General features: G+C 37.7%; 1 protein-coding gene across 1 annotated transcript in view; it reads right to left on the bottom strand.

The window, feature by feature from the left end:
* The window catches only part of SLC2A13 (solute carrier family 2 member 13), a 445,982-nt gene that overhangs the window by 9,373 nt on the left and 424,131 nt on the right, over window positions 1-12,478 (bottom strand). The window contains exons 8-9 of the mRNA XM_032646426.1: window positions 1,720-1,841; window positions 1,452-1,604 (exon numbers count right to left, since the gene is read on the bottom strand). Coding sequence (XP_032502317.1) covers window positions 1,452-1,604; window positions 1,720-1,841 — 275 coding nt within the window. The remainder of the gene's footprint in view (window positions 1-1,451; window positions 1,605-1,719; window positions 1,842-12,478) is intronic.

Below are 12,478 nucleotides of genomic sequence, written 5' to 3'. Positions count from 1 at the left end.
TCTATTAAAAAATGCTTTCTCAAGATATTAGTCTATATTTAGGTCTTCATATATTTAAGTGTTCTCAAGAATCAGAAAATATGGATAAATATTTATTGTGTTCATATTTATGCTGTTAGGAAGATAAGCTTACAAATTTATGTAAAACATTTTAATTGCCAAATGGGATAAGGCTGAATATACTAAATATATATCCAGTTTAAAATGCCAGCGTGTTCCCTTTCCAAGAAAATAAATATTTCTAAATGTCCCAAATGGTGATCAGCAGAGAGAGGAGTTTTATAAAGATAAAAAAAGCATTAGATAAATAGTTTTAAATAAAAGTAAATATCAATTCAGCATGCTCACAAGACAGGAGGAATAGACTTTTATAATGTTTCCTCATATTCACCATTTATCTAAAAGTTCATCCGTGTAATTATTCATTTGACAAATACTTCTGAGTGCTTATTAAGTGAATAGGATGCCCTGGAGGGCACTGGGAATATAATGGTGAACAAAGCATAATCCTGGCCTAAGCTCAAGGGATTTATGGTCCAGTTGTGAGGGGTGGGGTAGGGGAGCTGACAAATAAACCTGTTCTTACAAAAAGGAATTATAAGTAGCCAGAACATGGGATGGGGTGAGATGAGGTGATAGGGGAGGGGATCAGAGAATGGACTAAGCAATAGGCATTCAATATACAATCACAGAGGCTCATGAGAAGATTAGAATGAAAACTTCCTATTTCATCATTTAGAATCCAATCACAGCTATAAACTCATACAGTGAAGAAATCCTCTTGCTAAAAAGCCAAAATCATTTCATTTTAGCAAAGATAAACTTGAAGTAGCTTCCCAAAGTTTTTTCCTAACTCAGTCACTTCTCAAGATTGTTTTCTTTGAGTTACGGTCTCCACACATTTTCACTTGAACACTTCTGCCACATTTATAGTTTTGGCAGTGGTAAGCGCTGGCCTCAGTGGATCCTGAAATGCTTTGGCCCGAATAGCACAGATGACAGAGCGGAAGGCATAACTCATAACACAGCATTTGGGGGAGCTACTTTAACCCTACTTCCACTCTTGGATACCACTCCATCCCTGTTATGAGACATCTTCAAGCATTAGCCCTAGACTCCTGCAGTTTTCTACCATTCTCTGTTTATGTTTTTTCATTAAACTAAAGGCCTTGCTGTGAAGATTTCCAACTGGGGAGATAGCTGGGAGATGTCTGGGTCTGAAGTGTAGGTGGGTGGGTGAAGGCTATAAGCAATACTGCTTAGGAAAGGAGAGTTCCTCTTATCTTTTCCCAGAAACATTGCCAAGGACTGTGGGGAATAAGAAAGCCATATAGAGAATTTATAATAGCAAAAATATAACCATCTAATCTTTCAATCACAAATGATAGCATATCTAAAAATAGAGTAGGAAAATAAAAATGAAACTATAGCTGGAAAAAATATTCTCTTACCATAGTATGTAAGATACTCTGCTGTGTGTAAAAATGTCAATGAAACCAGAACATTGAAAATCCAATTTATTCCAGATGAACATGCATTTCCTGTACTTCTTGCCCAAAGGGGATATATTTCAGAATTCACAGTCCAAGGCATTGGTCCCATTCCTGAGAAATACAAAATGAATTTCAGTAAATGTAGTAAGTAATTTAAAAGAGTTTTTCTCCTCTAAATAGAGAGTTTAATTAACGTAACAATAATAACAACAAAGCCTTTGTTTACCAGGTGCGAAGAAAACAAGATATAAAATAAGGCCCAGAAGTGCAGTCCAGGAGTACGGAGTAGGGCAGAAATTGTAAGCCCAAAATACTTCTTCTGTTTTGAATTTGGTTTCATTTTCACACCTGAAAAATAATGAAATATAAACTTAGGGTTTTAGGGTATAGTTGCAGAAATTCAGTGTGATCATCTAGAAGGTATTTGGAAGTTCCTTAATCTCATTAAGGAAAAGAATCCAACATGTTTCTCTTGAAAAAAAATTTAAGATTTAAATAGGAGGATTAGATATGTAAGCTGACATAAAACTTTTTAGTATATAAAATATAAATATAATTCAAGAACAACACATTGTGCATTCAACTCAACAGCAAAAAGACAATCTGAATGAAAAATGGGCAGAGGATCTGAATAGACATTTTTTGAAATAAGACATACAGATGGCCAACAAGTACATGAAAAGGTGCACAACATCACTATTCATCAGGTAAATGCAAATCAAAACCACAATGAGATATCGTCTAACATCTGTTAGAATGACTATCATCAAAAAGACAAGAAATAGGGCTTCCCTGGTGGCGCAGTGGTTGAGATTCTGCCTGCCAATGCAGGGGACACGGGTTCGTGCACCGGTCTGGGAAGATCCCACATGCCGTGGAGCGGCTAGGCCCGTGAACCATGGCCGCTGAGCCTGCGCGTCCAGAGCCAGTGCTCCGCAACGGGAGAGGCCACAACAGTGAGAGGCCCGCGTACCGCAAAAAAAAAAAACAATAAATAAAAAGTGTGGTGAGGATGAGGAGAGAAGGGAACCCTCGTGCATTGTTGGTGTGAATGTAAATTGGTGCAGCCACTATGGAAAACAGTGTGGAGATTCTTCAAAAACTTAAAAATAGAACTACCATACGATCCAGCAATTCTACTTTTGGGTATTTATCAGAAGTAAACAAAAACACTAACTTGAAAAAATATCTACACTCCCATGTTCACTGCAGCATTATTTTCAATAGCTGAGACATGGAAACAACCTAAGTATCCATCAATGAATGAATGGATAAAGCAAAATGTGGTGTATATATATATAGTATATATATATATATATATATATATAGTATTCAGCCATTAAAAGATGGAAATCTTGCCATTTGAGACAACATGGATGGACCTTGAGGGCATTATGCTTAGTGAAATAAATCAGAGAAAGACAAATACCATATGACCTCACTTATATGTGTAATCTTAAAAAAAACAAAAATAAAAAAGAGCTCATAGATACAGAGAACAGATTGGTGGTTGCCAGGGGTGAGGGGTAATGTGAGGTGAAAATGGGTCAAAAGGTACAAATTTCCAGTTATATAATAAATGAGTCATGAGGATGTAATATATGGCATGGTAGCTATAGTTAATAATACTGTATTGCATAAGAGAGTAGATCTTAAAAGTTATAAGAAAAAAACGTAAATATGTGTGGTGACGGATGTTAACTAGACTTATTGTGTTGATTTCCCAATATATTCAAATATTGAATCATTGTGTTGTACACCTGAAACTAATATAATGTTGTATATGTAAAATATACCTAAATTAAAAAATGCGTTTCATACCCATTTCATATGTCAGACATGATTTCCACTTAGTCCTTGAAGGCTGCAGCAACAGTTTAAAACCACTGAGAGTAAGTAGGTTGTGGTAGAAAGCTTTAGATTTTGCAGTTAGGACAAGATTCAAATTCCAGAACCAGACTTTTTTCATTTGTTAAATGGGGTATAATGCCTAACAGGTAATTTTAGGGATTAGAAGGGTCACCTGGAAAGGGGTGATAGGGGAATCTGGGCAGGGAGCAATGCTTATTTCTTATTCAAACTAACCCTTTACTTTCCTGCTGTGTGTACTTGCTTCTCTATCAGTCACTCCCTGCTGACTTTGCTTCCTAGTTCTACTAGTTCTACTAGGAAGCAAAGTCTATTGTTCTAGGCTGATTCTCAAGTTGAACTTCCAATTCTTTACCTTAATTGAAATCTGAATTGCACCTGAAGACACGATCAGCCTGAAAAAGTTTCTTATCCTTTACTGTCATTTTTTACGCTATTGTTTTCTCTTTACCAACCTCTATTTTTGAACCTTGACATCTAAGCCCTGTCCTTATTGCTGTGTTTATGACCTCCATCATAACACCCCACCTGACCTGATGCCTGGTCAGTCATCTTCTCCATCCCTCTCATCCTCTGCCACATTCATTTAATGTCTACTTCTGGCCTGTTTGATACCTTGGCTTCATAGTTCCTTATTTAACCTCTGAAACTGAGGAAAGGGCATTATAATTAGCTTGATTTGGGACTATTTTACTTCAAAATTTTACTGTTTTACTTCTCAAACTTACAGCATTCCGTTTCTGATTACCAGCACTTTATTTCTTCATTTCTGGTAGCTTGTTCCACACCCAAATTACAATCTTTAGATTCTACACTTCTCTCAGTATTCATTCACATCACTGCTTAGACCATGATGCCAACACTGTCTTCGCTGACCTCTAGAATCCATCTTTCATTCCTCCATGCTTGCCTGTCATTCTCACAGTTTCAGTTCCCAACCCTGTGCGGGACAATTGACTTCCTTTAATAATAGCTTTTCAGAAGCTGGGCAAAATTATGAAACCATGCTGCTGAATTCTATTAAAAGTTCATGCTATTTCTTCTCAGTTGGGTTCCTAATTATGCTTATTTTTATCCTTTATTGTCTTCTCTACTGAATTTTCTGCTTATTTCAGAGTAGACATTGAATAAACTTTTTGTCAACTGTTGCCTCAATTAATTAAAATATTTCTTACTATCCTCTAGTTATGAAATCTTTCCCTCTCTTTCTGGGTATGAAGAACTTGCCTCCATCTTTAAGACAATTGAGGACTTTCAATTTGAATACGCTCAATTTTTCTCTACTGGACCTCTACTTTTCTATATTTTATTTCAGATTCTTCTCCTACCTAGAATGGTAACATGTCCCTTTCTAAGGTCTGCCCTTCCTATTAGTGGTCCTACATCTCATTCTCCTTCTGTCTCCTCTGGGGTCATGTTCCATCAGTAGTCAATTCTCTTTATGCTATCTTTAGTTTGTTCCTACTTGAGCCTACCCTTCTGTTTACAACACAAAAAATTACTCCTATTAAAATCTTTCATCCCTCTCATATTACTACTACTAGCTCATCTGAAATTACAAAGAGTTTATACTAGTGAGCTCTATATCCTTACTATGCACTCTTTCCTACACAAGCCCATTTCCCCACCTATTCAGACACTTTCTTGATTCTTATTCAGTCCCTGTTTTTTTCCAAATCTGCTCACCCCAGAATCGATGACCTCCTAATCCCCAAATGCACTTATCTTGCCTTAATTCTGAGGCTCTTTGATTACCCTGTGGTGGTTGACATTGCTGAAATCCTTCCTTCTCTTTCCCCTTTGCTTTCATATCTATATATCCATCTCAACTCTCTGATACATATGTCTTCATTGCTTTTTAAAATGCCTCTTCCTCCCCTCAGCCTCTAAACATAGGTGTTCTCTAAGGTTCTGGTTTGGAGCTTATGCCCTCTCCCTTAATCATCTCATCTAATTTTAGGGACTTTTGATCTCCACATGGATGCTCCCTGACAGGGAGCCTAGCCTTGACCTTTTCCTCAAGCTCCATTTAATAGAATTTATATATCTGCTGAATATCCATATCTAGATTTCCTGCTATGGCTACAATGGAATGCATTGTCTACTCCAGGAGGCAGAGTGAGGCTGTTCTGAGTTCAACTCATGACTCTACCACTTATAAGCTCATTCATTCAAAAATTTATATAATGAACACTTTTTTTATGGTGAGACATTAGAGATAGAGCTATGAACAAAATAACCCTTTGCACTTATGGAAATGATGGTTTAGTGGGCACAGGCACAGTTCTGTTTTCTGATCTGTAAAATAGGGGAAAGGACTATTTTCATAGGCTGTTGGCAACATTAAATGTGATTATGCGTACTGAGTGCTTAGCACACTGCCTGGCATATAGTGTACGCACAAAAAATATTACTTTAATAGTGCTTCTCACGACGTTTCTCTTAGTTGAAATGGAGTTGAAATCTTGGAGTTATCTTCAATATTTTATCCATCTCTCTTTAAATTCTCTATACTTTTAGGTCCAAGTAAAGAAGGGTGGCCACGACTATGAGCTCTGGGACTGCCATCCTACTTTCAAATCTAGGTTAGGACACCCAGATTTGAAGCTCATATGTATGTGATCTAGGAACTTAACTTTTAAAAGCCTGTATCTTCACCTGTGAAATAAGGATTTTCCTGGCACCTACGTCAAAGAGATATTTTGAGGCATATATGAGTTAATGTATGCAAATAATTTCAAAAGAAATCATAGTTATATTTCCTAGACGTAATTTCTTGAATCTAACTCTTCCTCTCTATGTGCATTCATACCACCCTAATTCAGACTCTTGAGGGTTTGTTTCACCAACTGTATCTGTCTGTGGCAGACTCTAGAGTAGAAACTCTATGACCCATGTTTCCTGATGTTCACACTCTTGGATTATCCTCTCCCCTTAAGTGTGGGGGTGACCTTTGACTTGTTGGTTAGAAACCAACAGAATGTGGCAGAAGTGACAGGACACATGTGATTAAAATTACAGTGCTATTTAGTTGAAGTCTCTCACTCCCTTGCTAGCTTTCAAAAAGCAAGCTGCCATGTTATGGAATGCCAGTGTTGGAATGCTCATGGCAAGAACTGAGAGAAGTCTTTAGGAGCTGAGGGTAGCCTTTGTGACAGCTAGCAAGAAACAGTCCTTGATACAAAAATTACTGAATTCTGCTAACAAAAGCTAATCCTTTCCTAGGTGAGCCTCAGATGAAATCACAGCCCCAGTCAACACTTTGATTGTAGCCTTGTGAGACCCTAACCAGAGGACATACCTAAGCTGTGCCTAGACTCCTGACCCACAGAAACTGATATCATAAATGTTGGTTGTTTTAAGCTGCTAAGTTTGTGGTAACATTGTTATGCAGCAATAGAAAACAAATACAGTTTCTGAATTATTTTTCCTGCTTCTAGCATTGCTTTCTTCAAACTACTACCCCATCAAGTTGAGCTCTTTAGAGCATTGTTCTTGCCACCTCATTGCTCAAAAGCCCTCATCCTCCTAATTCCAAATGCCTATGAAACGGGGCCTGCAAAACTTGGCTGTAGCCGACCTTATCCGGTACTGTTGTATACAATCGCTTTCTCCAACTAAACTAGACTACTTATTTTCTGAACCTACCTTCCAGACCCAGCATCTACTCATGCCATTTCCTCTAACTGAAAGCAAATTCTCACTCCTGATCTCCACTATCAAAATCTACCTCAGCCCTCAAGGCTAGTACAGATGCCACCCATTCACTTGTCTGAAATATTCTCTCCCTCCTCTCAAGCCTTTTCATTTTCCTCATCTGTATTGTTATCACATAGTGCTCTGTATTATGCTGTCTGAATATACTCCCTCTTCTACTGTCCTGAGCTCTCATCCCAGGCATCATAGCACAAAGGTTAAGGACACAGGGTCTAGAGTCAGGCTGCATGGTTTTGAATCTCAGTTCTGCCACTTACCCACTGTTTAACTTTGGGCAAGGTACTTAACCTCTTTGTACCTTGGTTTTCTAATCCGTAAAATGAGAGTCCCTAATAATAGACTTGTTACAAAGATTAATTGCTCAGCACAAAGAAAGCAAGTTATCTAAGTGTTTGCCAAAGAATAGTCATTTTTGTGTCTCCCTTCTAAAAATCTCAACCTCTAGTCCATAATAGTACTCTGTATAGAGAAAAATGCTCATTGAATGATGAATGAAGCATACATTTGTTTAATGCTGCATTAAACAGCATTAGAAATCCCCTGATCAATAATCCTCCACCTTCACTTCCCACTAGTCAAATAGTCTTTTGGGTTGTGGACATCTTAAAATGAGAAAATAGGATAGAAAGTGGGAGAGGGGAGGGGAATGATGGGAGAAAGGGATGGAGGGGGAAGAAAGGGAAAAGACAGGCTGCTGTGGAGGGAAATGCTTGCAAATAATCAAATCACTAAAATTCACTGAAAAATTCTATTTACTATTCACACTGATTATTATCAAAGTTCCTTGCATGATCGCTTGCTGGAACAATGGAAAGCAGGATATTTTCTGGTAGACTCTGTGCTTGCTGTGATGTAGCTTTTAACCATCTGGACACACACATTTATATGCATAAAAGGCTAACTCCTCTTCATCCTCATGCTGATTTTAGGAAAGCACTGCAGGCATGGACCTGGCAGAGTTACATACCCAGCAATACGTAGATAGCTATTGACTAAGAATGTGACATCATACATGACCTTCAAAATATAAACGCTAGAAATTCCAACTAAAAAATAAAAAATGTATATTCCAAGTGCTATTGCAAAATACCCTCATGTCTTCCTGGCTCAGTGACTGCTGGTGGAAGAACACAATGCTCTGGGGAAAGAACAAAAATACTCTGACATCAGTGTGTGGGTTGGGATAAGAAAAAGTCATGCTCTCACATCCTAGAGCAAAACCAGAAAATAATTACAATAATAGCAGCGGTGCAGATCGTGCTGCAGTGGACAAAGCAGAAGAATCATATGCAAGCAGGCAAAATAGGTCTCATTTTGGCAGAGTGAGAGAACTACTTTTTACTAGCAGACTAGACTAACACCTGATATGTAGACCAAAAAAATGATTAGTTCCCTGTTCCAGCCATGGAGCCCACAGTGCTTCCCTTAATAATGCATCTAGAAATTAACAGCCTTCTTTGAAGGTAGAACAATCCTCCCTTGCCTACTCAACACCCCCCCCAAAATCAGTTCATACGTAGAGCTATTTCTGCCTATTTTTTGGTGTTACTTCTCCATCAGATTTCTAAAGAGTTTTGAACCAAATAAATAACCAAAGGAACTAAGTGGTGCAATTGCTCTTGCCACAATTAACCATAAGGAACTTATTATTTGCTTCCTACAGAGGATATGCTTTTTGTTTTGTTCCTTTATTTACTATGATGAAATTAAGTGCTTCAGGTTCATGTATGGGGGATGGGTGAAAATACAACTTGTATTTATAGCACAAAACTTCTAATTTTATCTATCCAATCCTAATCATTGAGAAACCTACAGAACTTTGCCACCTTCCCCAAAGAGTTTATAAAAGACCTGGGGTTTTGGAGAAGGGAAGGGACAGCTTACTACGATTTGTGTGACACATCTACCATTCTTCTACTGGGTTTACTGCACATGCTTTACTCGTCAATTCATTACGTAGAAGTGTAAGTGAAGCATGATTTCATCTCCAATTCCTGATGCAGGACTGTGGTTTCTTTGAACAAGATCATTAAGCTATCACCTCAAAACCAAATGGATACTGCTACGGGTTAAATTTAATAGTTCTTTATCTATAGGAATTTATGATCTGATTACACATTTATAGTCTGATGTTGGTGGTAGAGAGGTTCCTAGAAAAAGGTTAGAGTATCTCCCCAGTAAAGGACAGCTTCACTTTTGTCTGAGGAGAAATAAAGAAACACAACACCAATCAATCAGAGGACTAGGATGATATAAATTTATAAATAACCCTAGCCATGAGAAATTTCAAATCAGCAAAGCAACCAGAAAAAGTTACTCTTACAAACCTGAATCATTACTACTCAGACAGTGTAATTTCTGTTCACTAGTATAATTCCTGTATAATAAACTAACATGAAATAAACTTATGTCAAGCATAAGTTGAACTGCAACATAGCATTTAAACACTAACGTATCTGTAGTTGAATAATTTTAGGAAAGTATGGCTCCCGAGCTTGCAGTATGCAGACCATGATGAACATCTTGGCCTTGGATAATTTTCTATTGTCAAGCCTTTTCCCCTGTTTTCATGTTTTACGTTTTTCCTGCAGAGGACTGTCACATAAAGGCAAGTTGAAAAAAATCACCTCTTATCTTTTGTTAATTACTATTATTTTCTGGTAAAAATAAAACCTTTAGAATTATTGAGATGATTAAGCATGGACATCGGTAAATTTCAAAAGCACTAGAAATTTGGAACTAAAAGCCATTTTTATTGAATAATAAAGAATTAATAAAGTTTTATTTATATATAAATCACTGTATATAAACCATTTACCAGTATGTTGTCTAGCTTATACGTCCTAAATATGTGAAAAAGATGGACAGAGTATGAGTGGGCAAGCAAATGAAAATAATGATAATACTTAAAGCTGATGAAGATACAGTGGTATTGGTATATCTCTAATTCTGGTAAGAATTTAAGTTAGTATAACTTCCTCTTGGGCTGAAATCTGGCAGTTTTATGTAAGAATATTCACACCCAAATATTCCTGGCCCAAAGTTTCGTTCCTAAAATTTATCCTTAGAAAATGATCTATATGGAAAAATATTATATGCTGATATACTTTCACTGTACTTTTATTTATCACAAGCATAACATAGTTAAATAATTAGAAAATTGCAGATATACTACAATGGAGGGTAGTTAAGTCAATGAAGGTACCATAACTGAATAGAATAAAGAAGCCATTAAAATAATAATTATAAAGTAAGCTGGGCCAAGCCACAAAGGATGGTCTGGGTTTGAAGATTGGTCAAAATGTCTTAGATTTAACTTCAGTTACTTTCATTTTGGTATCAAACTGGCAAACAAACAGTACAATGGATGTACAATTAAGGACCCAAGTAAGAGGACATGGTCCCCTGTTGCCTTTCTGGCCCCTCCCAGACTTGTCTCTGAAGTTCTGTGCTCAGTGTAAAGAATCTGCCAAGTCAGAGGAGCCCTGAACTCTGCCTTGTAGAGAGCTCACATTAGCATTCAGGGTTCAATCCCATTTCTGTGTAAGAAAAATTTTCCACTGTATTGCTTAATAAGAAAATACTTTGTTCTTTTTCTTACTGCATCATCACACCTACAGCCAGCCTGGTAGTGGTCTACTTTGTAAAGATTACCTGGTAACATGGAAAATGCCATGAAGTTGGCAGTATAGGGGATATCAAACTCAAAATATTATCTAGGATATAGGTTATATGGGTAAGAGTAAATGGAAACATGGAAAATTGGGCGGAAAGTAAATCAATATATTAAGATGATGATTGTTTTCACTTTTGAATTTATAGTTGTGACAGTGTCACTCTGACAAGGTGGGAAAACCTTTAGTGACTCATAGACAACTAATCCTGGGATTCTTCTTCCATTTTTTTCACTCTAAAATTTTTCCCATAGTAAAGGCAGACATTAAAGTTATTAGCTATTCTTCTGCTTCGACTGGCACTGAAAGGAAGGGAAATCTTGCCTTTGAATTACATACCTTCTCCATCACGCCATTACCCAAAAGGGTTCAAAAGCTTTGGTTTGCATATTTATATGCCATAGTCATCACTACACTGCTTCCCTTCTCAGGAGTCTCACAGGGCCTGCCTCTATCCATATCTTGGGGGTCTCCCATGTGCAAATGGTAATGTTCTGTCCCACAAACTGCCTGCCTAGCTCTAACTATGTTTGACACCAAGGCTGTCAATAGCCTTAGCATAGGGTGGATGCTTTATACCAGAGAATGTTGAGAAACGATTTATGTTCTCTCTCAGTAAGTCAGAATACGAAATGTCTGAAGAGGATAGAGCAATACAGAAGTGGAAAGACTCAGAGAGAGAATAGGCAGAGGTCATAAGAAGGGTCATGTAGCTGATAGCCATGGGGGACGTGCAGAAGAGACAGGCCAAGAGCAGACAGCTACCAGTCTGATGATTAGCATTCTAGATATCCATGAAGCAGGGCTGGGTAGAAGTTGAGACTTTTTTCTTTCTCATTTCCCCCCTTACTTTTCTATGCAATTTTACCATAAAACTTCCATTAACTGAGGAAATCAAATGTGTCTCTGTTCCTCTCAACATGAGAAATTCTAACAAGATAAAGGCTAAGTTCTATGATAGAGTACTGATCCTGATTCTAAATCTTTAAAATTCCACAGGTCCTCAAAAGAGTGTACAGAGTGTATCACAATGGCCATACAGATCCATTCCTGCAACAAGGTTTTTTCAGACATCACAACATGGGCTTCCCTGGTGGCACAGTGGTTGAGAGTCCGCCTGCCGATGCAGGGGACAGGGGTTCGTGCCTGCGCGTCCGGAGCCTGTGCTCCGCAACGGGAGAGGCCACAACAGTGAGAGGCCCGCGTACCGCAAAAAAAAAAAAAAAAAAAAAATCACAACATTTCCCCATGTAGTCACTGTGGGAGGTGCTACACTTATTCCAATTATGCTGTATTATATTGCTCATATTTTCTAGAATTCCTTTGGGAATCATATTCAAAATCTGCTTCTTTATCAGTCAAGAAAATCAACCTTACTTTTTTTTCTTTTACTTTCTACTTCAGGCTCTCTTCCTTTCCTTTCCTTCCCTCTTTCTTTTATTTCTTGCCATCGTGAGGCAATCATGAAGAATTCTGAAGTACTGGGTGGAAAGAAGAGACTGAACCAATGGAGTGGAAGTAGGGAAACAGTGTAATGGAAATAACAGCAACAAACACAGAGAAAAAGTGCATTTGTGTGTTATGGGCTCTAGAACAGTGAGAAATGGGAGGGATGATACTAAATGGGGTTTGCTGAAGGCACACTTCTCCAGTCATCAGTATATAAGCTGATAGCCACTTGCTGTGATATCTTAAATGATGTTCATTACCTGGCACAATGTATAC

The sequence above is a fragment of the Phocoena sinus genome, chromosome 10, assembly GCF_008692025.1.
Source record: "Phocoena sinus isolate mPhoSin1 chromosome 10, mPhoSin1.pri, whole genome shotgun sequence".
In the NCBI taxonomy this organism is placed as follows: Eukaryota; Metazoa; Chordata; class Mammalia; order Artiodactyla; family Phocoenidae; genus Phocoena; species Phocoena sinus.
The sequence above is the reverse complement of the archived record's forward strand: the minus strand, read 5'-3'. Positions and strand labels throughout refer to the sequence as shown.